We start from the raw sequence: 26,281 nt of genomic DNA, 5'->3' as shown, positions 1-26,281 counted from the left end.
ATTCAACCTCCCACCGGCCCCTGGCAACCACCATTCTACTTTATCTTTATGAATTTGACTAGTCTGGGGGTCCAAAGAGGTTTTCAGTGGAATTATACAGTATGTCTTTGTGATGACGTATTCTCACTTAGCCTAATGTCCTAAAGATTCATCCATTTTGTAAGCATGTCAGAATTTCCTTCCTTTTCCAGGCTGAATAACATTCAGTTGCAGTGTATATAACACATTTTGTTAATTCATTCACCCATTACTGAACATTTGGGTTGCTTCCACCTTTTGGCTATTGTGAATAATCCTGCATGTGAACACAGCTGTACAACTATCTCTTCAAATCCTTGCTGCTTCTTTTGGGTGCACAGGTGTACATACCTGTCTGACTCAGTTGGTAGAACAAGCAACTCTTGATCTTGGGGCTGTAAGTCTGAGATCCATGTTGGGTGTGGCGATTACTTAAATAAATAAATAAACTTAAAAAGAAATTGCTGGATCATATGGTAATTCTATTTTTAAGTTTTTGAGGAATCACCATACTCTGCATATACATATATACCAGCAGCCATAGTGGCTGCACCATTTTACAATCCCAGTCCAATGCACAAGGGTTCCAATTTCTCTACATCCTCCCCAACCCTTACTTTTTGGGGGGGGGGGGTTCTGGTTTTTTAATAATAGCTATCCTAATAGGTGTGAGGTGATCTCACTGTGGTTTTGATTTGCATTCCCCTAATGATTAATAATGCTGAGTATCTTTTCATGTATCCATTAGCCATTTATTTATATACCCTCTTCAGAGAAATGTCTATTCAACTCCTTTGTTTTTTAATTGGGTTGTTCACTTCTTTTTGTTGTTGAGTTTTATGAGTCCTTTACATATTCTGGGTATTTAACTCCTTATCAGATATATGATTTGCAATATATTTTCACCCATTCCATAAGTTGCCTTTTCACTCTTGACTGTGCCCTCTGATGCATCGCATTTAATGTGATATAGCCAAATTTATCTATTTACCTTTGTTGCCTGTGCTTTTGGCGTCATATCCAAGGAATCACTGCCAAATCCAATGTCACACATGTTTTCTTCTAAGCATTTTAGTTCTTATGCTCAGGCCTTTCATTCACTGGAGTCAATTTTTCTATGTGGTGTAATGTAAGCATCCAACTTCTTATGTTTGCATGTGGGTATATAATTTGCCCAATTTCCTTGGTTAAAAAGACTCCCCCCCCCCCTTTGAACAGTGTTAACACTCTGGTCAAAAAACATTTGATCATATATATTAAGGTTATTTAGACTCTATGCTATTCCACCAGCTTACGTCTGTCTTAGTACCAATACTGTTAACTTTCTTACAGCATCTTTTATCATTAAAGGCTTTAATTTTTATGAAATTAAACATGTCTCTTATAATACCTTGAGTTTCTAATCTTAAAATTTCCTAGTCTATATAGCTAAAGCTGTAGAATAACCTTAAATATTTTTTAAACAAGGCTTTAATCCATCTGGGGTTTATCTTAAGACAGGAACCCAATTTTATTTTCTTCCAGATGGGCAGACAGTTGTACCAGCACCACTTACTCCACAATCTACCCCTTACCCACTGAACTGTAATACTATCTTTACCTTTATTACACTTGCACATATTTCTGGATCCTTCATTTTGTTTCACTGATCTACTTATGCCAATACCATATTTAATGTGAATACACAAAATGTAGAGTATTTGGATAACTAAGACATTCCTCCCACACTACTCCTTTTCAGTTTCCTTGGCTATTGTCTGAATACACCGAAAAACATGATAGTTTTACCTCTTGTCTTCCAATATTAATACTAATTATTTAACCTCATCGTTTTAATGCATTTACTAGAATCTCTAAGGCAATGTTAAATATAAAAATGATTGTTAAAAAAAAGTGATTTTGAGCATTCATGTCTGGGTCCTTATTTTAATAGTTTAGCCATTTAGGATACTTGCTATAATTTCCTCCTATTCTTAATTTACTTTGATTTTTTTAATAAGAATTATTTTTTTAAAGTAAGCTCTAAGCCCAACATGGGGACTGAACTCACAACACCAAGACCAAGAGCCATATGCTCTACTGACTGAGCCAGCAAGGTGCCCCTAATTAGAAATGGTCTTTTTTTTTTTTAAATATAGATTTTATTTATTTGAGAGAGAGCGAGCAAGCGACATAAGGAGCCAGGGGAGGGGCAGAGAGAGGGAGCCCAATGTGGGGGCTCGATCCTGGGGCTCTGGGATCATGACCTGAGCCAAAGGCAGATGTTCAACTGACTGCACCATCCAGGCACACCAGAATTGGTCTTAATGAACTTTATTAAATGTCTTCTCAGCAGCTCCTGATGATTTACTATATTCCTCATTTCATCCATTGATATAATCTATTAACAGATTTGATATGAATAATCCTTGCAATGGTATACCCTATGGGTCAAAATGTACTATTAGTCTGTTGCTTCTTATCTAGTTCTATTGGCTAATATTGTGTTTAGAAATTTTGCAAGTGAAATTGACCTTTTGGGGTAACATTTTTATCAGGGAAAAAAGTACGTGTACTTCACAGAATACATTCAGTAGCTTTGCATCTTCTATACCATAGAAAAGGTTTTATTATTTATTATTGTATGTTCTTTATAAATTAAATGAAACTCAGCTGTGAAATTATCTGTTATGATGCCTCTTTGCAGGACATATCTTCAATCATCTTTTGACCCTTGAGTGGGAATGGGTCAATTCAAGTTTTTCACTTCTTGGATCAAATTTACTAATTTATATTTTGCTATTAAATCATGCATGCCCTCTCAATTTCAACTTTACATCATAGCATGCATGTAATATTTTCAAGAAAATTTGCATAACATTCCATTAATCTCCCCTATATCCATGCTTCTTTGATGTTTCCTTTCTCGTTCCTAATCTTGTGCATTTTTACTTGATTTTTTTTTCTTCTACAAGGGTTTATCCAGTTCATCGGTCTTTGCAAAGAACCAGCTCTGCGATTTATCCTTTCCACTATTTTTGTTCTGTTGTTTCCAATTCCATTAATTACAGTTTTGTCTTTAATTTCCATGTCCTGGGGCACCTGGGTGGCTCAGCCGTTAAACATCTGCCTTCGGCTCAAGTCATGATCTCAGGGTCCTGGGATCAAGCCCCGCATCAGGCTCCCTGCTTGGTGGGAAGCCTGCTTCTCCCTCTCCCACTCCCCTTGCTTGTGTTCCCTCTCTCGCTATCTCTCTCTGCCAAATAAATAAATAAAATCTTAAAAAAAATAATAATAATTTCCATGTCCTGTTTGGTTTTGATTTTATTTTCTTAATCCCTAAATATGAGTACTAAATTCTCTCTTTTTTTTTACTTAATAAAAGTATTTAATTAGTACGCATTTTCCTCTAAATACCAATGTTGGCCAATTAAATGGAAATTTTCTCATTGCTTTCTAGTTTTAATCTCACTTTTGATTTTACAATGTTTTAAGTCCATCATTAGAAGAATGGATATATATATAAAACGTACATTCACAAATGACTACTACACAACAGTTTAACCACTTGAAATGGATGGATAATTTATCAACAGCGATAGACGTAAAGTACATAATGTTGGACTGGAAAAAAAGGAAGATACAGAATGAAACGTACTGTATGAAACCACTAAAGCAAAAAATTTAAAACCTGCATTATGGCACACTATATCTAGATGTAGACATCCTCTAAAAATATAGTTGTTGAAGGTTATGTACTCTGTTGCCTCAGAGCAAAGAAATGGGGACTGGGGAAGATTAAGTACTCTCTGTTCTGGTGTCTGGTATTAATTATTTGGTACCTAAACAATTTAATGAGAACTAGTGATGTAAACAAAAGCTAATAATTTGTATCAAGGCAATTTAGTATTCGTTATAATTAAACATAACACTATCAAAATAGAAGGCCCTTAATATTCTAGTTACCTAGGTTTACTCAATTAATTCACTATGGTAACAAAATCATTCTTTTATTCGTTCTTTTGATAAAGATTTACTGAGAGTAGGATATTTAGACACAATAGGGCAAAGCAACAGGGGTTCGAAGTTATATCAATTTCTTCTCCAGTGTCTACCAAAAGAAAGAAGGCATGCATGCTTTCACTCTGGTCTGACATTTTGTCCAGGGAAGACAGGTACTAGGCATTAGAAAAGACAGACAACACAAAAGCAGTGAAAATAAATGTATATGAAAATGCCTTTTGTTTAGTATATAGATGTAGATCCCACAAAACTCTTGAGATTCCTCTAGAAGCTTGTGGTTCACAGTATGGGAATCACTAGGGAACACAAGAAAATTCAAGCTCAGCATGGAAATGAAGGCTTTCAATAGTTGACCTCAATTTGTCCTTGCCTTTGCAATCTTTCATATGGCAACCTTTTCCTCTCTCTACCCTAACTAGACTTATTTGAAATTTTCTCAGCCTTATATTGATGGCAATAACCCCAACTAAAAAATGTTCCTGGTTCAATTCACGCTCTATGAAGTACAGTTCAATTGCCCATCTGCAGATACAAACCTGCTTCTGAAGATACTACTTTTAAGCAGGGGGAAGGAGGAATACCTTGGCAGTACAATCAAGTTTCATGCCTAAAATTCTGGCTTTGCCACCCAAATAACAGAAGAGCACATATTCAAATTTTAGGAAAAGAAAAAGGATCTGTGTTATTAATATTTGTTACACATCAGTACATAGTTGGCGACCCAATAAGAACATTTTAATATTGAGAAACCATCTGCATTCCATCATCTAATCTATTCCAAAAGGTAAAGCTATTTATAGAGAGTCAGGTTCTAGCAACCATGAGAAAAAATTTATGTCAGGAAAACTGGTAAATAATTTAATAGTTATAGAGAAGATTGATATGAATCCAGAAAGTCCCTACTAGCAGGTGGCAGAACTGTTGTTATTTTTAACAAAAATCTGGATAAAGGCACAGAAGACAGGCTTGTGAAATCTCGTTATAAAATTATAAAAATTAAGTTTTTTAGGGGTGCCTGGCTGGCTCAGTAGGTAGAGTATGTGACTCTTGATCTCAGGGTCATACGTTCGAGCCCCATGTTGGGCAGAGTTTACTAAAAAAAAAAAAAAAAAAAAAAGATAAAGCCTAAAAAAATAAATAAATTTTTTAATGTAATTTTCATAGATGATGGAAAGTAAAGAGTACACTTATGATGTATAGAATTGTTGAATCACTACACTGTACACCTGAAACTAATACACCATTATATGTTAACTATACTGAAAGAAAAATTAAAACAATAAAAAATTTATTAAACTGAAAATCATAGGTTTTTTTTTAAGATTTCATTTATTCATTTGAGAGAGAGCACAAGTAGTGAGGAGAGGGTGGGCAGAGGGAGAGGGAGAAGCAGGCTCCCCGCTGAGCAAGGAGCCTGAAGTGGGGCTGGATCCCAAGACCTGGAGATCATGAACTGAGCCGAAGGCAGAAGCTTAACCATCTGAGCCACCCAGGTGCCCCCGAAAGTAATAGTTTTTAAAGAAAAAATAAACTATTTAGAAAAATGAGCTAAAATTAACAAAGATAGTCATAACATATTCTATATTAGGGTTCATAGAATCTACTGTCTAAAGTAACACTAAAAAAAGGGGGTTCAGGTATTTAGAATACAGACTCTAGGAGATGCATAGAACAGTGCAATTCTTACTAAATTAATCAATAGGTTTCAGAATAAAAATAGTAATCGGTCTTATCGTATTCATAAACTAGATTATATCTGGAATATTTTATTTATAAAGAATACTAAAAGCTACAGAGTAAGAATACCTTCCAAAGAAATCCTTAAAAATAAATAATATGAAAACTATCTTATAAGACAACACTGTGGCTAAGAGTAGTTTCTGGAGCAAGGATACTTGGATTCAAATCCATGTTCCACTATGTCCTAGGTTTGTGACCAGGGTTAAGTTATTTCTCTGTACCTCAATTCCCTCATCTATAAAACTGAGATAACCATAAATATCTACCTCATGGAGTTCTGAAGTATATATAAAGTACATATAAAGTGCTGTGGGGCACCTGGGTGGCACAATCTGTTAGGCGTCTGGCTCTTGGTTTCGGCTCAGGTCATGATCTCATGGGTCTTGAGATCTAGCTGCCTCGGGCTCTGCACTCAGTAGGGAGTCTGCTTGAAGATTCCCCCTCTCTTCCCCTCCCCGGACTCAAGAGTGGTTGTGCACACATTATCTCTCTTAAATAAATAAATAAATAATTCTTAAATAAATACATATAAAGTGCTTTGAACAGTGAGATAGTAAACAATAAAATATTAACTACTATGTGAAATAATTCAAGTATGGACGTTTAGACAGAAGACAAAAGTTGGTGTTTAAATTATTTGGACATAACGATCCTTTAAGTGTGAGGAATCCTTTCTTTTTTATGAATCAGAGAAAGTTAGCAATAGCAAACCCAATCAATGGTGAAGATTTTCAATGATTAGAGCTCCGGAAGTAGGTGGAAAAACTCCCCAACTCCCCTTCACTTGATAGGACAATTCTGAGGCAGTTCTACAAAAATCTCCACAGGATTAACGCCCCCAACACACACCAGATTCCATTCATTGGCTTCTTCCCCCTTCCCTCTTTACCCACTCTTTCACTGCTGCTTCCAGCATCTCACCTGCACCCATCTCACTTTTTGTATTTTTTAAGTAAGCTCTACTGTCCAACATGGGGCTCAAACTCATGACCCCAAGATCAAGGTTCACATGTTCTACCAACTGAGCCAGCGCCCCTGCACCGATGTTTTATCTAAAGGCCTACTTTCAAGATAGCACTTCAGAGAATCTACAAGGACCACAAAAGTAATGCTATGGACATCTAGCTTAACCTAAAGCTGCCCAAGGAATCTCCTGGTCTCAGTCTTCTCCCAATTACAGCTCATTCTGCATTCATGTGGAATACATACCTCTTCTGGAGGAAGAGGTTTCTATGGAATACATACAAACACCTTTAATGAATGAAGTCTTTCATAGTTTGTCTTTTTCATCTCCTATTAATAACTTACATAACCCATAACTTACTATCAGCCAAATTTTTCTACTGATCCTTTCTTAAATATAACTTGTATCTTTCCAGGAACCCAATTATCTTTATCTAAAATATCTTATATTTTAGAAATGTCCTACAATATTCCCCTTTTGAAAACATTTCAAAGCTCACTCATCTCAAACACCATCTCTACGGAAGACTCAATAGAAATACTGTCTCCCTCACCTAGATTCCTGGTTATCATATGCATAAGGCACTTACAGTAGTGAAAAAAAAAATCCTACTTGACTAGAAGTCTGACTATAATTTCTTTGAAGGCAGAAACCACATTTCACTCTTTTTATTTTCCAAAGGGCTTTCCCTGGTAAACTCACAGATATTTACTTACTTAGCCTTCTAAAATAACTTAGATACACGCACAATTTTTAAAATATTAGTTCTCAGAGACCCTGGCTGGCTCAGTCAGTAGAGCATGGGACTCAATCTCAGAGTCATGAGTTCAAGCTCCATGATGGACACAGAGCTCACTTTAAAAACATAATAATAATAAAAATAAAAGTTCTCTTAATATATATATTATATACATACATATACTATACTATACAAAATTCATGCTCCTTTTTATAGATGATTATACCACTGTACTTATCTTGTATTCTTTGGAGCTATCCTATTTATCAAAATGCTCTTGCCATCACATGCAGACTTGGAAAAAACAAGTTTAAAAACTACACTAAAGAAGGAGCTGTTACTGGGGCACCTGTTAGGCTCAGTCGGAAGAGCATGTTGCTTTTGATCTGGGGGTTGTGAATTCAAGCTCCATGTTCACTGTAGAGATTACTTAAATAATTAAAACTTAAAAAAAAAAAGCTGTTACTTACAACTTTCTTTTTAAAAGACGTCCATATTTCACATTTCTCACCAAAAATCTTTCATCATTTATGTACTTCATTTTCTTGCAAAGTCCACAGTCTTATTTTATAATTCAGTGCTCTAATATCTATCTGAATTCCAATTTTTATCAAAGGTTATCTCAGCAAGATTATTTCAGACTTTAAGGAAATCCTGATCCTTACACAATTTTGAAATGCTTCTGTCATGGGAAAAGACTTTACTTCTTGGCATTCCTAATTTAGAGACCTGGCATAAGGTTCAACTAAGATTGCACATGTGAAAGGTCACTGAAAATTCTAACAGCAATACATAAAAATTAAAAATTATGTCCTTAACTCGGAATTTCAAATATTTAAAATAAACTACTACAATCTAATGCCATTAAACTGCGCTATTATTTGGTTATTGGTAGTTTATGAAAAACAAAAAAGTGAAAGTTGCCAATAAACAAGATCAAAAATAAGATGCAATCTTAAGTAGGCTATCCCTCTTGCATACAGCAGGTCAAATATTTTATTCCTGGAATGTTTTTCATATGGTCCTTTTCTTCTAATTCTACCAAAGTAAATGAAATAACACAAACCAACCAGCATAATGTAACTATTACTATTACCTTCTTTTAAAATTAGCATCGTCTATCAATAAGATTTCTACTTTTCCCTTTATTTATATTAATATCGTGAATTCATTAATAATATTTGTATTAGGTGCAAGTTAAATAGCTTATTATCTGATTTGGTCGGACCTTCCCAAATGATAAAATAGCCCCAACTAGAAATGGATCGAAGGCAGCCTCGTTATTTTTTAAACAGGTTTTTCTTAAGGAAAAATAATCTAATTAAACTTAAAAAGTTATATAATTCTACACATCTATTAATCAAGAAATCTAGAGATCCTGCGGTAAAATTCATCCTCAGTTTAAAGCCTATGCATGCTCCTGCTAGGATTTTATCCTCTGGCCCAATTTTCCAGGCCTAACACTAATTATGGGAATGTAAACCTTAATAATGTTTAAGTTGAGTGCAAAACACCTAGAAGATTCTCGAACAACAGTTCAATCTGCACCCTGTAAACATCCAAATGAACATTTCGTATTTGGTAAATATATATGAGTAAATGTCTGGGAAACTACACACTATGGAAATCCGACACAAACAAAAGCTGCAGATGGACAGACTGTACGGGATAACCTCTGAAACAACAGGGATCAAATACTGGTCGAAGAAAAATTCCAGGGACGATGACACCCTGGATTTTCCCATTAATAACAATGAATAACGGGGCTTTGGGGCTGCATGAATAGGTCCGATCACCATAACTGCGCGGCAAAGCGAAACCAGGACCTAGGAGCCAGCGCGCTGCGGGTCTTTCAATCGTCTGCGCCCCCCATGGGGGCCTGGCAAACCCGAGGGAACACCGTGGAAAGGAGCAGGGCCCCTCTGAGGGATTCGCTTCACCCCTCTAGCCTCCCGCTTCCCAGGGGAGCGCCCCCTGGGGACCCTTCCTCAAATCTGCGACTGACTTGCGTCCTTCGTCGATCCCCGCGGCGGCGGCCACCAGATCATTCCTGTAATGCGGAGCAGACAGACCTAGGCCTTCATCTTGCCCGCGCCCCCACCACCACCCTAGACCAAGAAAAAGAGGGCACTGCAGCGGCTGCAGCTCCAGAGCGCGGGAGCGAGAACCAAGACCAGCCCCTGGCGGCAGGCGAAGCGCCCTTCGGCCCCGCGCCCCTCCCAGGAGCGCCGCGCTCACCTCCACGGCCTTTCCCGCGGGCCCCGCCAGCGCGGCCAACGGTGGCCTGCGGCCGCACCTCCGCAAAATCCTCTTTCACTCCCCGGGATTCGGAGAAGGGAGGCGTCGCGTCAGGAGGGCCGGGAAACGGCTCTGCAGCGCTGCCCGCGGGGTCCCCGCCTCCCGCACCGGCCACTTCCCGCAGCAGCCGCAGCTCCTTCCGGTGTCTCCGCGGACGCCGCAGGCGTCTGGAGCGTCGCGGGAGGGCGGGAAGGGGCGGAGCTGCCAAGATAACCTACCCCGCCCCTGGGGCGTGGCCGCGGTGGCTGGGCCCAGGTGCGGAGACCCCGGGCTGCCCTCACCCCTGAGATTCACAGATAAGCCCCGGTGCTGGCACCAGTACTCGCAGAGCAGTTTTAGGCTTCGGGCTCTTGTCGTTTTTACACAGGTTCTCCCACTCTTCTGCATTCACACTATAAGACCTTTAGCAGGTCTTGTCTCAATGCATTAGAGAACTTGCGTTAAGGATGGCCACTGAAGGGCCTCAGGTTTCCGACCTTATGCAAAGAAATATTAGACAACCTAATTCAACGCTGTTTTCTCTCCTCTCCTCTTTCTTCTCCAAACTTCTTAGGGCTTAGATTCTCTGAAAGTAATTGCGTTTCCTTTACCATATCTGCAAGAGAGAAATTCATCTCTCCCGTTTTTCCCTAGGCCAAAATCAAGATCACATGAAATATTTATTGAAACCTTAGCATCAGCTTTGTGCCTAGAGCACTGAAAGAAACCTGCCTTCTATTTTATGTAACTTAAAATCTGTTCACTGATTGTTACGCAAAGAATAAAAACAGTTAAATAAATGAAAATTATTGTTAAAATTGACAGTTCAATCTATCCGATTATCTCTAACTTTGTAGTCTCCAAAATGGGAGCGTGTAGACAAGTACTATGCAAGATGCTCAATCTCCATCAGAATCAAGTAGAAAATATGGGAGCTTCTACTTCTATTTTTGTGATAAAAGTGGGAAAAAATGAAATTTTGCTAGCTATATAGGGATTGACACCAATACCTCAGTTTGCACCCCCAATGGTCACCTACCTGAGTTCACAGAGAGAGAATGGAGGTTTCACAATTTGGAGGATGCCTATGGCACTACCACTCCTCTCTTTTTTTTTCAGCGTATTCCAAAATATTGCAGTTTACATACTACAGGATGTCAGCAATGTGGTTAATTTTTATTTTTAAAAATCAAATATCTACATGTTTTAAATACTATTCCTTTAAGAGATAAGAGTGATCATAAAAAACATTTGTTCTCTGATGTCTTGTTCTCTTATCAGACTTAAAGGAGAGTTGTATAGAGTCATTTGAAAAAAGCCAGTGTTTGGGGCACCTGGGTAGCCCAGTCAGTCCTTAAGCGTCTGCCTTTGGCTCAGGGCGTGATCCCAGCGTTCTGGTATCGAGTCACACATCGGGCTCCTCCGCTGGGAGCCTGCTTCTTCCTCTCCCGCTCCCCTGCTGTGTTCCCTCTCTCACTGGCTGTTTCTCTGTCACATAAATAAAACCATCTTAAAAAAAAAAGAAAAAAGACAGTGTTTTAAATTTTCTAACATTTGCTATGATAGCAAGAGGCTCTCATCAATATGCTAGTTGCAAAATGTTTTCAAGGTGTACATTTAATATTTAATCAAAGTAAACATGATGGAGGAGAAGACATGAAAGAAAGGAAGAAGACAAGAAATAGGGATAGGAAGAGGGAGGAAGGAAGACAATTGAGTGGTCATATCAAAACAAATACCTTCTCATTTTTGCACTTGAGTAATGGCAAGTGAAAATGGCACTAAATGTACATTTGATGTACATGTACCTGAGACTGATTTAGCCTTTGCAAATGCTATTCCCCTAGTCAGACATACTACTATCAGATACTCAAAACTTCTATCCCTCATTCATCTTGGCTAATTCCAGCCCTGATATTACTTGTTTAAAGATTGTATTAATTATTATGTTTTTCTTTTTCAGAGAGAGTGATAAGAGAACATGAACGGGGAAGGGCAGAGGGCGAGAGAGAATCTCAAGCCAGCTCTTCGACTCTTCTCTTGGCTGAATGCAGAGCCCAGCATGGGGCCAGATCTCACAACCCCGAGATCACAACCTCAGCTGAAATCAAGAGTCAGTCGCTTAACCAACTGAGCCACCCAGGAGCCCCTGGATTTTCCTTGTTTAAAGCAACACTCTTCACCCTGTTATTTCTCATTTCCAAATCCTGTTTGTTTCCTTCAGAGAATTTATTATAAATTTTAATTATGTTTGTGTATATTTAATTTCTGCCTATATCCTTGGAACTGTGAGAGCACTCAGTGAGAGCAGTGAGTATTTCTGTCTTGCCCACAATATTCTCATAGTTTAGCATTGAAAGACTCAAATATTTCTTGATTCTCAACTGGGGGTGGTGAGTATTTGCCTCATGGTGGATATGTGGTAATATTACTAGGAGGACTGCAAGAAGAGAAATTAGCGACATTGCTTTGCATTAACATGACAGGAGAGTCCAAAACATCATTAGTGCCACTATTGAGAAACCCTGATTTAAACTGAGGCTTTATAATATGTTTTTGGTTATAAGTGACAGAAACTCAATTAAACTGTTGTTCCCAACGTGATGAACAAGATGGATTTGGTAGGAGACAGGCAGAAACCAATTTTATTGTTTCTCATTATTGTCTCTGAAAATCTCTGAAGATCCCTCTCTGTTCCTAGAATAAAATATTAGGTAAAGCCTTTAGCTTTTCCAGTCACTCCCAAGTAATTAAGAAGTCCTCCAGTCATGTTCTAATAATAAACAAGTGGTCTTTTCTCCCTGGTATTAAAAAATCCTGTCCAGTGCAATGTCAAAAATCCCCAAACCATACAGGTAAAAAATTATCTGCCATTCCCTCCCTACTCTTTCCCCTGACTGGCTTTTCATTTTGGGCACCTCCTGGATTGAAGAAGACAGGGACAGAAAGGATCTTTCCTGACTACAACAGTTTTAGCTGGGCGTCATTGCCCTCTGGTATAGCTGAGGTCTGAGGCTGATCTTTCCTGGAATCATCACTCACCTACAGTCTCTTGACTCAGCAATATATCTTCTGGTGTATCTTATGACATATGCCTCAGTCCTCTGGTTTCCAGGGATCCATCCAAAGGTTAGGATCATCTCACCCATGCAGACAGTCCTATTGGACAGCCTCTCTCAAGATGATCCAATCCATCTCTCTTACATGGGTTCCTCATTTGGTCCACAAAAAGCACATCCATCTTTCACAGAAGTGTGGGCTGTTCCCAATCAGCCCGTGTGCATCTTTTGCTTGGAGTCAGTCTTAGCCAATTGACTTAGGACTTTTCAAATAAGAATCAGTTACCGAGTCTTGTCTGTCTCATATGCCGAAGACCACTTCTCAAGTGGTCCTCTTAAAGCCCTTCAGACATGGCTTGAGATGAGGGGAAAGCATCTACCTCTCTACCCCCATTATAGTACCTTGATTTGGATGGAAAGGTACTTGGCATTGACTTTTGAGGCCTCTGCCAAGAAAATCCATTTTGATCTATTCACAAATAGGGTAACTGACACCTTGGACTGACTAATTCTTTGTTATGGGGTATGGTTCTGGTGCACGGTAGGAGGTCTAGCAACATCTGTAGTATCCACTAGATGCCAATAGCACCTCCTCCCATTGGTGACAAAATCATCCTCATTTGAGAATTACTGCTTTAGTTTGGGTTGGTTCTTCTCAAACTTTTTTCTGATTATCAGATGAGATCATTCAGAAAATTAGGTCAATAGAAAAGAATGCTCACAATTAGAGGTTTCCAGCAGGGATCACCATCTGGACATACCTGTAAGCCACCTGAAGCACATCAGTGAGCTGGGGTACACCATTTGAGATGTTCTTAGGCAAAAAAAAGGGGGGGTTATTGGCTCTTCAAATCCAAGGAAGGCTAACTAGAACTGGGGACTCGAACTTTACTAGGATTCCCCATGATCTCTTCATCAGTCATTTCTTGAATTTGCCATCTTGCAGTTTCCTCCAAGAACAGAACTCCTAGTTTTAAAAAAATCCCAAATTGGGGCGCCTGGGTGGCACAGCGGTTAAGCATCTGCCTTCGGCTCAGGGCATGATCCCGGCGTTATGGGATCGAGCCCCACATCAGGCTCCTCTGCTATGAGCCTGCTTCTTCCTCTCCCACTCCCCCTGCTGTGTTCCCTCTCTCGCTGGCTGTCTATATCTCTGTCGAATAAATAAACAAAATCTTTTAAAAAAATTAAAATAAAATAAAATAATAAAAAAATCCCAAATAATGGGTTTATTGACTTCACCTTAGTTAAGTGCTGCTCAGAAGCATTCAGCCAGAGATCCAGGGCCATGGAAGAACAACGCAGCTCCAACGACAATTAATGTGGATGGATGGAATGGAAGTTTCCAAGAGAGAAAATAAGGGGCCAGGTCAACCCAATATTATAAAACAAAACAAAACAAAACAAAACAAAACAAAACAAAACAAAACAAAAACTGATACTGGCTTAAAGGTTAAGTAAAAAGATTTCTGATGGGCTAGTGGAGGAAGGGTTTTTTAGACAGAGGGAAGAACAGAAGCAAAGGGATATCAGCAAGAGATTGTATGCCAGATACGGGAACCTACAAGGGATTAGTATTACTAGAGCAGAGTTTGAGGGCAAAGAGTCAGGGAACACGCTAGAGAGAGAAGGCAGATCATGAGTGATTTTGTCTGCTAAATAAAGTTTTTCCTCTACAGATCCATGAAGAACTTTGAGAAGGGAAGCAACATGATGAGATTTATATATTGGATCACTTGGGTAGCTGTGAATGGCATAGATGGAGGCAGATTATTGTAGAATACAGACAAGGGAGACTAAGGACCTAGCAGTGCAGATGGCCGTGAGAGCTACTTAGCAGATGAAATCAATAGATGTTCAACTGATTCTGTGGGGAATGGAACGTAGGTAGATTTTTCTGTACAGATCCTCTTCATTCTTGCATAGATTATTTTGATAGTTCCATGTCTTTCTGACTCTAGTCTCTAATCTAATGCCATTATTCTGAACACAACTCTTTCTAAAACATAAATCCAGTCGCATAACACTTCGATGATTCCTTGTTGCCCCAGACTTTTTTTTTTTCTCATCAAGGGCCTAGGATGAGATAAGCAAGGTGCCTAGGGTGTAGTATCTAAGGACCTTGCACGTGCCTGAAACAAAGCATCTGTGTACTCTAGCCACCTTGCTTCCATCATCTTAAATCCTTCATGGAGTCAGTTCCACCCAGATCTACTCCTCTTACCTCATCTTTTCTTAAACCCAATCAAACATGCAGTCTTCAAGCCATCTAGGATAGTTTGTTTTGTTTTGTTTTTTAAGTAGGCTCGATGCCCAAGGTGGGGCTTGATTTTGGGACCCTGAGATCAAGACCTGAGCTGAGATCAAGAGTTGGATGCCTAGGGCACCTGGGTGGCTCAGTTGGTTAAGTGTCCGCCTTTGGCCGGGGGTCATGATCGAGTTCCGCGTTGGGCTTCCTGCTCAGCAGGGAGCCTGCTTCTCCCTCTCCCTCTGCCTGCTGCTCCCCCTGCTTGCGCTCTCTCTCTCTGTCAATTAAATGAATAAAATCTTTAAAAAAAAATTGAATTCCACTTGGGGTGCCTGGGTGGCTCAGTCGGTTGAGCGTCTGACTCTTGATTTCGGCTCAGGTCATGATCACAGGGTCATGGGATTGAGCCCCATGACGGGCTCCGTGCTGGGCATGGAGCCTGCTTAAGATTCTCTCTCCCCCTCAGCCCTTCCCCCCACGCTCATACTCTCTCTCTTAAATAAATAAACAAACAAATAAATAAATAAATCTTTAAAAAAATAGAAATAAACTGCACTCATACTGCAAGGGTCACCTCCTAGGAGAAGCCATCTTCAACTTCTCCAGGCTGTTTGGACCCTTCTTTTTATGGAATATTCTTTAGTAATATTATACCACTAATTATAAATTGCACATTATAATGTCATTATTATACACTGCAATGATTTGTTCACTTTTCCATCTCCTGAACCAAACTGTGGGCAGGGATTTTTCTTACTTATCCTAGTGCATCTGTCATTCAGCACAGTGCATGGAACAATGTAGAAAACGGACAAATCAATAATCATGCTATTGAAGATGAGTGACTACGGAAATATGAAAGAAACATAAAATATATTTTCTAACCTGGGGAGATAGTAATTTTCTTATATTTTTCAAAATGTTCATTATTTAAATATATAGATAACAGATATAACTCTTTTAATTTTATTAATTTTAAAAATATATGGTTTTCTAGACTTTTGAAGTATTGTAAAGTTTCTAAATGTGCAAAATAGAAACTCTTGTTTCCATGTGGTTTAATTTTAATTTTACTGTCCTTGTCTTAAAGTAACTTTGGAATAAACTTATTTACCTAAGCTCTTACTAGAGAAACATTCGTGTTGCCTACTGATTATTTTACATGTTGATGTAAATACCTCCTAATAGAATACATGCTTCTTGTTAGAGCAGCATGGCATTTTGACAACTACTGAGGCAGTCCCGGGAGATCATGCTCTAAATTATCCTCTGGCATCAGATCTTTAGCTTTTACCATTTTCCTAATCTCTTTAATCCTCAGTGTTTTTGATCTAAGAAACGGCAATAATAATTTTTTGAGGGTAACAACTTTGTTGAGATGTAATTCACACATTTAAAGTATACAATTCAATAGTTTTTAGTATATTCACAGATTTGCACAATCAGCACAATCTAAATTTAGAACACTTCACTGCCAGGGGCACCTGGGTGGCTCAGTCAGTTAAGTGCTGGACTCTTGATTTCAGCTCAGTGTCGTGAGATCAAGCCTTGAGTTGGGGTCTGTGCTGGGTGTAGAGTCTGCTTGTCCTTCTCTCTCTGCTCCTCCCACCTCCCCCCTCTCAAATAAATAAATAAATAAATAAATAAACAAAATATTTAAAAAACAAAACAAAAAAGCAGTCCCATACCCTTTAACAGCAATCTCCATTTTCCCACAATCCTTCTAGCCCTTGGCAACCACTATCTACTTTCTGTCTCTATAGATTTCCCTATATTGGACATTTGATATAAAGAGAACCATATTATATATATAATATATACATATATGTATTATATATATATATCTCTTTTATGATGGACTTCTTAGCATGTTTTCATACTGTAGCATGTACACCATTCCTTTTTTACAGTCAAATAATATTCCATTATGTGGACATACTACATTTTATTTATCCATTTATTAGTTGGTGGATATTTGGGTTGTTTTCACTTTTTAGGTATTATGAATAATGTCGCTATGCACATTCATGTACAAGTTTTATGTGAATGTATCTTGTACTTTCTTTTGTGTATTATCTAGGAATGGAATTGCTGGGTCACATGGTATCACTATGTTTAATATTTTGAGGAACTGAATCTGTAATATTTGGATGTATATAGTCACATTCTAAATTAGCATCTGGAACCATAGTCTGAGTTCTAAATGCCTTGGTTGGCTGAGTTCTGACTTGTGGAGCAGTCTGCCAAACACTTCTAGATGGGTAATGAGAGCAAAGATATAATGGCCAATATATCCTTTGGCATTATACAGATTTAAAAGGAGGCCCTGAGTTATTTCTGGGGACTCCGACAGGTTTTAGCAGTTAATGAAAAAAGTAACTGCATATATGAATTACCTAAAAGAATTAATCTATTTAGGTGATGTAATTGTTTTAAACTAAAATGCTTGACTTTGGTCAGGCTTAATGTTTTCACTTGATAAGTGCTGTTACCACCAATAGTTCATGAAATTCACTGGCCATATATTAATGTGTCAGCTTGAGTGAGCAGTGATCCTAAATTTCCTAAATGAAATGTCAGATATACTCAGTGCATTATATCTGAATTGGGTGCCTTCTGAAAGTGACTCATTCCTAAATGCTGGCTCTTTTCTTACAGGGCCCTTTTGTGGGTTCCTCAATGACTGCCCCTCTTGCTGGGGACCTCTCACTGTATTATTTCCTAACATTGGAGGCAATAATCTGTGGCTAACCATTTGGATAGTTCACTTAGCTCCTGGTTCAAAGATACAGCCTCTTAATGTCATTCAAGCCTGGCTGACTTCTGAGGCATTCACATGGCCCCCGGGATAATTTTCCCTGCAAAATTACAAGTACAGGCCACTTCCACTGCAGCCCTCTCTCTGCTCTGCCATCAAAGACCTCTTTAGATAGTCTATTGTCTTTAGCCTTTTCAGGTGACATAAACTACAGGGCACAGAAGTCAAATGGTTTGAGTTTGGGGTGCGTGGGTGGCTCAGTTGGTTCAGTGTCTGCCTTGGGCTCAGGTCATGATCCCAGTGGGATCAAGCCCCCCCCCCCCGCCCCCACATTGGGCTCTCTGCTCAGCAGGGAGCCTGCTTCTCCGTCTCCCTCTGCCTGCAGCTCTGCCTACTTGTGCCCTCTCTCTCTCTGTCAAATAAATAAATAAAATCTTTTTAAAAAATTGTCTGAGTTTCTATGAGTTCCTTCACTTGGCTTGAGGTGGGGGTAGGATTGGATATGCACTCTCCTCTCCCTACTCTTGGGGAAGAGGGAGGAAAACACACAGCACTTCAGAAAACTGTTTCTTTGGCATTTTCATTTTTCAGTCTTCTTTGATCAGTTCTGCCATATCATTCCCTGGAGGTATGTGAGGACTGAAGATTGCTAAAGGGGCTTCATATTATTCCTAGCATGCCCTGTGTGGTCGGTCTAGCATCCTTTTTAAGAATACTTAGGACACTTGGCATCTATTCTTTTTTTTGCCTAAGATTTTATTTATTTATTTGAGAGAGAGAGAAAGTGAGAGAAAGAGAGAGCACAAGTGAGGGGGGAGGGGCAAAAGGAGAGAGAGAAGCAGACTCCCCACGGAGCAGGGAGCTGGATGCAGGCCAGATCACAGGACCCTGAGATCATGGCCTGAGCCGAGGGCAGATGCTTAACCGACTGAGCCACCCGAGCGTCCGGCATCTATTTCTTTTAGCTTTGGAGCTTCTGCCAAAGTACGTGGAAAAGTCCCACTGAGTATGACCTACATCTTAGAAACGTGTGCCAGGATTGTTCTAAGTTCTTAACCATTTTTTGGTAACTTAGACCCCTTTGACATTCTGGTAAATGGTAAATTAGGGACCCCCTTCTCACATAACATTTCTATGTGCATAAAACATAATCTATAGGATTACAAAGGAAACCAATTATATAGCAATAAAGTTTTATCCTCAGATCCCATGGAGTTACTTCTCAAGTTAAAGATTTACATAAGGGGGCGCCTGGGTAGCGCAGTCGTTAAAGCGTCTGCCTTTGGCTCAGGGCCTGATCCTGGCGTTCTATGATCGAGTCCCACATCAGGCTCCTCCGCTGGGAGCCTGCTTCTTCCTCTCCCACTCCCCCTGCTGTGTTCCCTCTCTCGCTGGCTGTCTCTCTGTCACATGAATAAATAAAATCTTTTAAAAAAAAATTTACATAAGAATCTTAGTACTTTACAAGAACTATCACATTTATCTTCTTAACACAGCAATGAGGAAACTGAGGCATAATGAGGTTAAGTAGTAAGTAGTTTACACACCTAGTAAAAGGCAGAGAAAGGATTTGAACTTGGGCAGTCTAAAACTACAGCATTGTTTTGATACTATGCACATTGGATCTTCCAAATTCATAGATGGTTGACTAATGATTCCCCTCACTTTGGGTGAGGGACAGACCTTTAGAGTTAACAAAGCCCCATTTTTCCCCTGGGCCAGGATAACATAAGACATCATATCTAGGGGTACCTGGCTGGCTCAGCCAGTAGAGCATGCAACTCTTGATCTCCAGATTGTGAGTTCGAGCCCCATGTTGGTTGGATGTAGAGATTACTTGAACAAATAAAATCTTTAAAAAAAGACATCATATCCAGATATGAGACTGTGCCTCCCTGATGCTGTATCCACGTGGAATACCCTGTCCTATGGTTTAAGCCACTATTTGGTTTTCTTTTCCTTGTAGCTAACAGCATCCTAACTGATATACCTACTAACGACTAAGATTGTGTGTTAACTTTAATAATGAAAGTCAATTATTCTACCAGCAAAAATGGGTTTATTTGGGAATAACAGAGAATTGCAATTTGGGACAAGCAAGGTATGGCAAAGCCATAGGCAAGTCTAACAATCACAGGAGAACATTATTTCATGGAGAAGGAAAAATACGGGAGGGGTTGTTCTGAACAAAAGTCCCTTGGAGAAAAGCAAGGGTTTGGGATGATGATGGTTTCTCACTGGCTGGGTTGCCGTAGCCGATTTCTTGTAGAAGATGCAACGTATATCTTTCCTGTTGGGGCCAGTGACTGATGATTCTTCCCCTAACTGACATTGAGTGGTAATGCTTTCCCTTCCAGCCTCTCCTTATATCATTTTGAGTCCAATTTAGTGAGGTTTCTCAACATTAATTTAAGCAATTAAATCCTCTGCCAACCCAGGAGAAGGGAGGCTTGGAGCAAATTATGTTGATTTAGAAAAGTAACGAAAATATGGTATTTCTTGCTCCCTTGTTAAAGAGTAAAATCTATAACGAGTGTGTACTAATATCTCTTTCATAACGTTTATTGTGGAATTAAAAGAGATAATGTTCTCAGTAAAGTTGCTTTAAGTGGTAGTTATAATTACTACCGCTCTTCCCATTATGCTGAATGTTTGGAAGTTGTAGGAAGTAGAGACGAAGCAGCAGAAAGGAGATTGGGAGAATTAAAAAAAATGCCTTTCAAATTTCAGGTTCTTCAAATGTCAACAGCACCATGTACTTTATAAGTGCAGAATATTTTCAGGCAGAATTCTGCGCACTTTCAGTTATTATTCATCTAGTAATGTGACACATTAGCATTGTCATTCTCCCATTTCCCATTTGACTAAATAGGAATTTTGAAAACTAACAGAAATGATTATTCATTCCTGTTCCTTAGGTAGGAATAGTAACAACCGCTGTCATGTTTTAGCTATCCTTACAAAATTATTTTGACATTTCACCACAAATATGCTCAGCAATTGGAAGTTGTAAATCTGCATTTTTGGTGGAATGTTTTGGCTCAGGACTGCACATGGAAACAGCATCTTTCTTTATTGTCGTTCTCCAATGCCCCTCCCCTCCAATTTATTTACTGTGTGTTAGAACCTCAGAACAGGGTATACTCTAACAACTCATAGTTGGCCATATTTACATATTCGAATTCAGTGGGAAACGTGGAGAAAAAAGAGTAATTGAAATCAATAACTTCATCAATACAGGGTTAGAATGCCTCTTAACATTCATTCGTTTAAGCGTTGTGGATCTATAGTAGAAGTTCTTAATCTGGGATCCATGGATTGGTCTGGGGCGTCTGAACTTGTATATACTATATATATATATTTTTAAACAATGTATGAGCGTGTCTATGTGCATTTTTCTGGGGTAAATTCCCCTAGTTTTCACCAGATTCGCCGAATGGTCCTAGATCCCTCAAAAGGCTACGAAATACGATACCAGTTGACAGCACTGTAAAAATGCAGTTCTTCTTAAGTGGTCCTTAGATCCCTTTGGCAAGGCAGAAATCTCCTGCCCTGAACAAAAATGGCAGGAGCGGCTTCACACGTAGCCCCTCACGCAAAAAGGCTAGAAGGCCCCCGCCACATTCTTTCCACCTTCCCACTCCTGACCCCGGAAGGACTCCGCCCCCGCGGCCAAGCGGCTGCTTAGCGCCGGGCTGCGGCGGGGAAGCAGGCGTGGGCCAGCCGCACCCGGCCTGGGGCAGCAGGTACTAGGGTGGAGGAGGCGGGCGTTGGGGCGGGTGGGATCACAACGCCCGCGGGGGCGGAGGGTGCGGGTCTGGGCGTGGTGGGGCGTGGTGGGGCGCGGGCTGGGGCCCGGGCCTTGGCCCTTGAGATTCCCAGTGCGGGTGAAGGAACAGAAAGCTAGAGAAGTCCCCACGCCGGAGGCAGGGCCGCAAGGGCAGCGCTGAATCAGGGTGGGCTCCCGACTGCTCCGAGCCCGACTGAGGGCCTGGGCGGGCGAGCCGAGCGGGAGTCCCCTTTTCTGGGCCCTTGGTAAAGGAGGAAGACCGCTGAGGAGAGTGCTGTGGGGGTCGGGGGTGGGGGTCTTGCTGGAGGTAGGTGCCGCTGGTTGGTCCCTGTTTCTGCTTGAATACCAGTGGCTTGAGCAGAGAGTGGTTTTTGAATGGGGGACGATTACGCTTTCTTTGCAGGTGCTTTCAGAGAATAATATAGCATTGGGAGGATTGTGGCGTTGGGACCCGTCTGTAAATAAAGTTGCTCAACATTTATATTCTGGTAGGAGGACTTCAGAAGATCTTGCTCTTGCACAGACTTTTATTATTGTTGTTCTGTCATTGCAACGAAGCATTTTTGGTGTGTTTTTTTCAGAGTTCCGTTGTATGAGTTTAGGCTTCACGTCAATTTTTTTTTAGGGTATTTCAGACTCATTTTTGCTTAAATTATAAAGTCCAAGCTGTAGAATAGAATTTTAGGGTGTTTAAGAAACAAACTCTGTATCACATTTTTAGCTCCGCAGTGGTTAGCTGGAGAGAAGCGAGTAATATTACATAATACAGTATTTTTGGTGAAGTTTTAGACTCCTCTCTACAAATTTGAATAATAATTAAACTGCCTTAGTATTCATCTTAATTAACACTTATGAAAGCAACTGAAATGATTAGTTTTTTTACATTATTCAGTTATTAAGTTTGAAATCATTCCCTCAGTAATTTTAAGTTAAAGGGAATGAGGTAGTTAAAATGCAAAAAAGGAGATTTGTCAGCACTCTTTTAAGAAAACACCAGCAGCTTAAATTGAAATGTTTGCCTTATTTTCTTTCTCCTCTGCTTAAAAAATTGGAACCCTCTATTATGTAGAAAGTCATTTTGGGTGAATTACTCAGTATTTTTTTTCTTTTTTAATGTAGCATAGATGACTTAATGATCCAGAATCTATGTAATTACTAAAAACGTTTCTCAAGAAGTTGTCAATTTTGGGGGGTGGAGGGGATAAGAGTGCTTTTTCTTTTTCTTTTTAGTGTAACATTTTAAAAAAGTAATACATGTAGGTGCTTAAAAAGATTAAATATTTGAAAAGAGTTATAACGAAAAAGGAATGATCCTTGCCCAACCTCCCTTATACCTCTAGTCTCATGCCCCAGAGGACCATTTTTTCTTGTTTAATTGTTTCTTCATGGACTCCTTTGTGTTTCTCAGTAGTATGTTTATATCATAGTTTGTTGGTTGGAACAGATGTACTTAGATTAGAATTATACTGAGCCTGAACATTGTAATTAGAATATGTGTGTGTGTGGGTTAATACTCTGTGAGTGTCCCTAGTAGGGAATAAGGTTAGTGTCAGTAGCAGTAACCCACCTTAAGAAGTATTACTGTGTTTGATTTGAAAGGAAACTACTACTTAATCAGTGGTTTTGAGACTTGTGTGAAGAAAAGATATTAACAGAAAAGAGTAGTCTACTGGAGTCCACAAAAAGAGGAGAGTTATACGTAGAAATAAAGGACTAAAATTATAGCTAGCTAATAAGCTTTTATAGAGAGATTGCTAATTTTATTTTCTCTTTAGTTATGTTTATGTGGCCCTATTCAAGGAAAAGAAATACTAGACTTAGTAGACATAAACATTCTGTTTACTGGAGAAGGCTACTCTCTTGTGTACCAGAGACCTGTCTCAGGCTTTTAGTTGGCCTAGATAAAATATTCCTCAGGATCCATTAATTTTGTGCTCACCAGGCAGCCTTTTTAACTTTTCTTTAATTTAGCTCCTTACAGTTTTTTTTTTTTTTTATTTCAGAGAGGGTATGTTTTGATGACATATATAAGTATTCTTTTACAGGATAGTGTATTTCCTTATTATAAATGAATAAATTTATAAGCTAATTTACATCAGTACTATGTGAGTTTGTTTAGTGCATGTCCAGCTGGGTACACAGGTAAAATTGAGTTTCTGGCTTTGAAAAGCATAGACCCAGAGCCTGAACCATCATGTTTCTTTGAAGGTTCTGCTACCCTTAAGGGCCTTTTTTAGAGATAGCTGCTTTCTCTGTAGACATATGACTTCTCTTTCTTTGGTTTCAATAGAAATAGGCATTAAAACAATATTAAAATTTCATAGCATTTATGTGGCATTTCTTGGAAGATCTTTAAAATGGGCTATTAGGAGAATAAGTGCCTGAGTTCTGAAGTTCAGTGAACTGAGCTTCCTAGAGCCCCAGGAGTCCTGGTTCCAATCAGATTCCCCTGTAGGAAATAGGTGGGAAGAAATCAGTTTTAAGTTACTATATAAAAGCTGAAATGTTTAACCAGAAAAGAGAGAATCTAGAACTTGCAATTTTCTAAGGAAAATGTACTATCTGAACTCTTAGTTCAAATCTAACTCATTTTCTTTTTGGGTGCTTTGGTGATTAATAAATAAACTTTTAGCTCAGATAAATTTGGCTCATAATTTTCTTCAGGGATGTATATCATGAATAATTAACTGCAAAAAGAAAAAAACTGATAGAGTTAAATTTTCAATTTGTATCTTTCTTTTGGTGGCTCATATGTTTCATTCGATGAAGATTAGAAGAGGAGTCATGTCAGAAGAAACAGTACGCGAATCACAGTTTTCCTTGAAGACAGCAGTACTAAGAGTGTTTGATCTTCCTCTGTCTTGGTACTATTCTCTCTCCCAGGTAAAAAAAAAAAATAAATAAATAAAGGAAAGAAAGAAAGAAAGAAAGAAAAAGAAAGAACGGTGAAGTTGAATAATAAGTTTAGTGCTCAGAGCATAGTATTTTGTTTACAGTATTTAAATTTCAATTGAAGTTTTAAATGATTCGGTCAAAATGTTTAAGGTACTTTAATACTTGGTTTTTATTTCATGGTTTTTTATTGTTATCATATTCAGAACTTTTAAAGAAGATTGTATTACTTTAAAAAAATAGTCCTGGGGTGCCTGACTGGCTCAGTTGGAAGAGTAAGTAACTCTTGATCTTGGGGTTGTGAGTTTGAGCCCCATGTTGGGCATAGAGATTCCTTAAATAAATAAATAAAATTAACTTAGAGAAAATAGTCCTTTTTCTTTTTTTTTTTTTTAAGAGATTTTTTATTCATTTGAAAGAGAGAGCAAACAAGAGCACGAGCAGGGGGTAGGGTTAGAGGGAGAGGGAGAAGCAGACTCCCCACTGAGCAGGGAGCCTGGTACCTCATAAATGGAATTATATAATATTTGTCTTTTGGAAACTGCCTTATTTTACTTAGCATAATGTCCTCAAGTTTCATCCATTTTGTAGCATGTCAGAATTTCCTTCTTTTCCCAGGTTGAATAACATTTGATTTTATGTACACACCACATTTGGTTTATCCATTCATCCATTACTGGTCATTTGGGTTACTTCCATCTTTTGGCTCTTGTGAATAAGGGTGCTGTAAACATGACTGTATGAATATCTATACAAGTCCCTGCTTTCAGTTCTTTTGGCTATATCCCTAGAAGTGAAAGTGCTGGATCATATGGTGATTCTATGTTGAATTTGTTGAGAAACTGGCATATTGTTTTCCATAGTGGCTCCACCACCGCTTTTCATTCCTACCAGCAGTGGACAAGGGTTCTGGTTTCTCCACATTCTCACCAGCATCTGTTATTTTCAGGCTTTTTGATGGTAGCCACCCTAATGGGTATGAGTTGGTATCTCATTGTGGTTTTGACTTGTACTTTTCTAGTGATTAGTGATGTTGAGCATCTCTTCATGTACTTATTATCCATTTGTATATCTTCCATGGGAACAGTCCCTTTTTTAAAATACTTGCTTCTAATGCAATTTGTGCTTCATTGTACTAAAGAAAAAGGTACATATGGAAAGTAGCATTTAGTCCACTTAACACCAAATTTTATCAAATCCAAGATGATCATTTTTGACATTTCAACATTTGTAAAACTTGCTTACATATTAAAGTGAATAGTATCTCAGATGGGTGAAATATAGTGTAATTTTATATGTATATAGGAAAGGATGTTGCAGTTAAGATGTATGAGAAGAGTAATTACTACCTAGTGTTCATTATGTTTAAGACATTATTTATGTCCTTTATACATAAAATGTCTCTAATCCACAAAGTAACCGTGGAAATTGGAAATCATCTCTATTTTACAGATCTGGAGGCTTCAAGAGCTTCATTAATTTGTCTAAAAGGGCAAATAATAGGGGTGCCTAAGTGGCTTAGCTGATTAAGCCTCTGACTTTTATTTATTTATTTGAAAGAGAGAGAGAGCGTGTGCAAGCAGAGGGAGGGAGAGGGACAGCAGAGTCCATGCTGAGCGTGGAGCCCCACGTAGGGCTTGATCTCAGGACCCTGAGATCAGGACCTAAGCTGAAATCAAGAGTCAGTTGCTTAACTGACTGAGCTACCCAGTGACCCAAGCATCTGGCACTTGATCAGGTCTTGATCACAGGGTTGTGAGTTCAAGCTGGGGTGGAGCCTACTTAAAAGTGCAA

The 26,281-nt window shown here is 39.0% G+C and overlaps 2 protein-coding genes across 5 annotated transcripts in view; one reads left to right on the top strand and one right to left on the bottom strand.

The window, feature by feature from the left end:
• USP33 (ubiquitin specific peptidase 33) overlaps positions 1–9,940 on the bottom strand; it is a 52,074-nt gene extending 42,134 nt beyond the window's left edge. For both annotated transcript variants that reach the window (XM_026497771.3, XM_026497772.3), the window contains exon 1: positions 9,702–9,940. The gene's annotated coding sequence lies outside the window, so the exon portion shown is untranslated. The remainder of the gene's footprint in view (positions 1–9,701) is intronic.
• Positions 9,941–21,462: 11,522 nt separating this feature from the next.
• MIGA1 (mitoguardin 1) overlaps positions 21,463–26,281 on the top strand; it is a 96,352-nt gene continuing 91,533 nt past the window's right edge. The window contains exons 1-2 of one of the 3 annotated variants that reach the window (XM_026497766.4): positions 21,463–21,551; positions 24,365–24,478. In XM_026497766.4, the coding sequence (XP_026353551.1) occupies positions 24,380–24,478 (99 nt within the window). In that variant the 5' untranslated portion in view covers positions 21,463–21,551; positions 24,365–24,379. The remainder of the gene's footprint in view (positions 21,552–24,364; positions 24,479–26,281) is intronic. The other 2 variants (XM_026497769.4, XM_048220417.2) reach the window with 2 other exon arrangements.

This window comes from Ursus arctos, unplaced genomic scaffold (genome assembly GCF_023065955.2).
Source record: "Ursus arctos isolate Adak ecotype North America unplaced genomic scaffold, UrsArc2.0 scaffold_12, whole genome shotgun sequence".
NCBI classification, from domain to species: Eukaryota; Metazoa; Chordata; class Mammalia; order Carnivora; family Ursidae; genus Ursus; species Ursus arctos.
The sequence above is the reverse complement of the archived record's forward strand: the minus strand, read 5'-3'. Positions and strand labels throughout refer to the sequence as shown.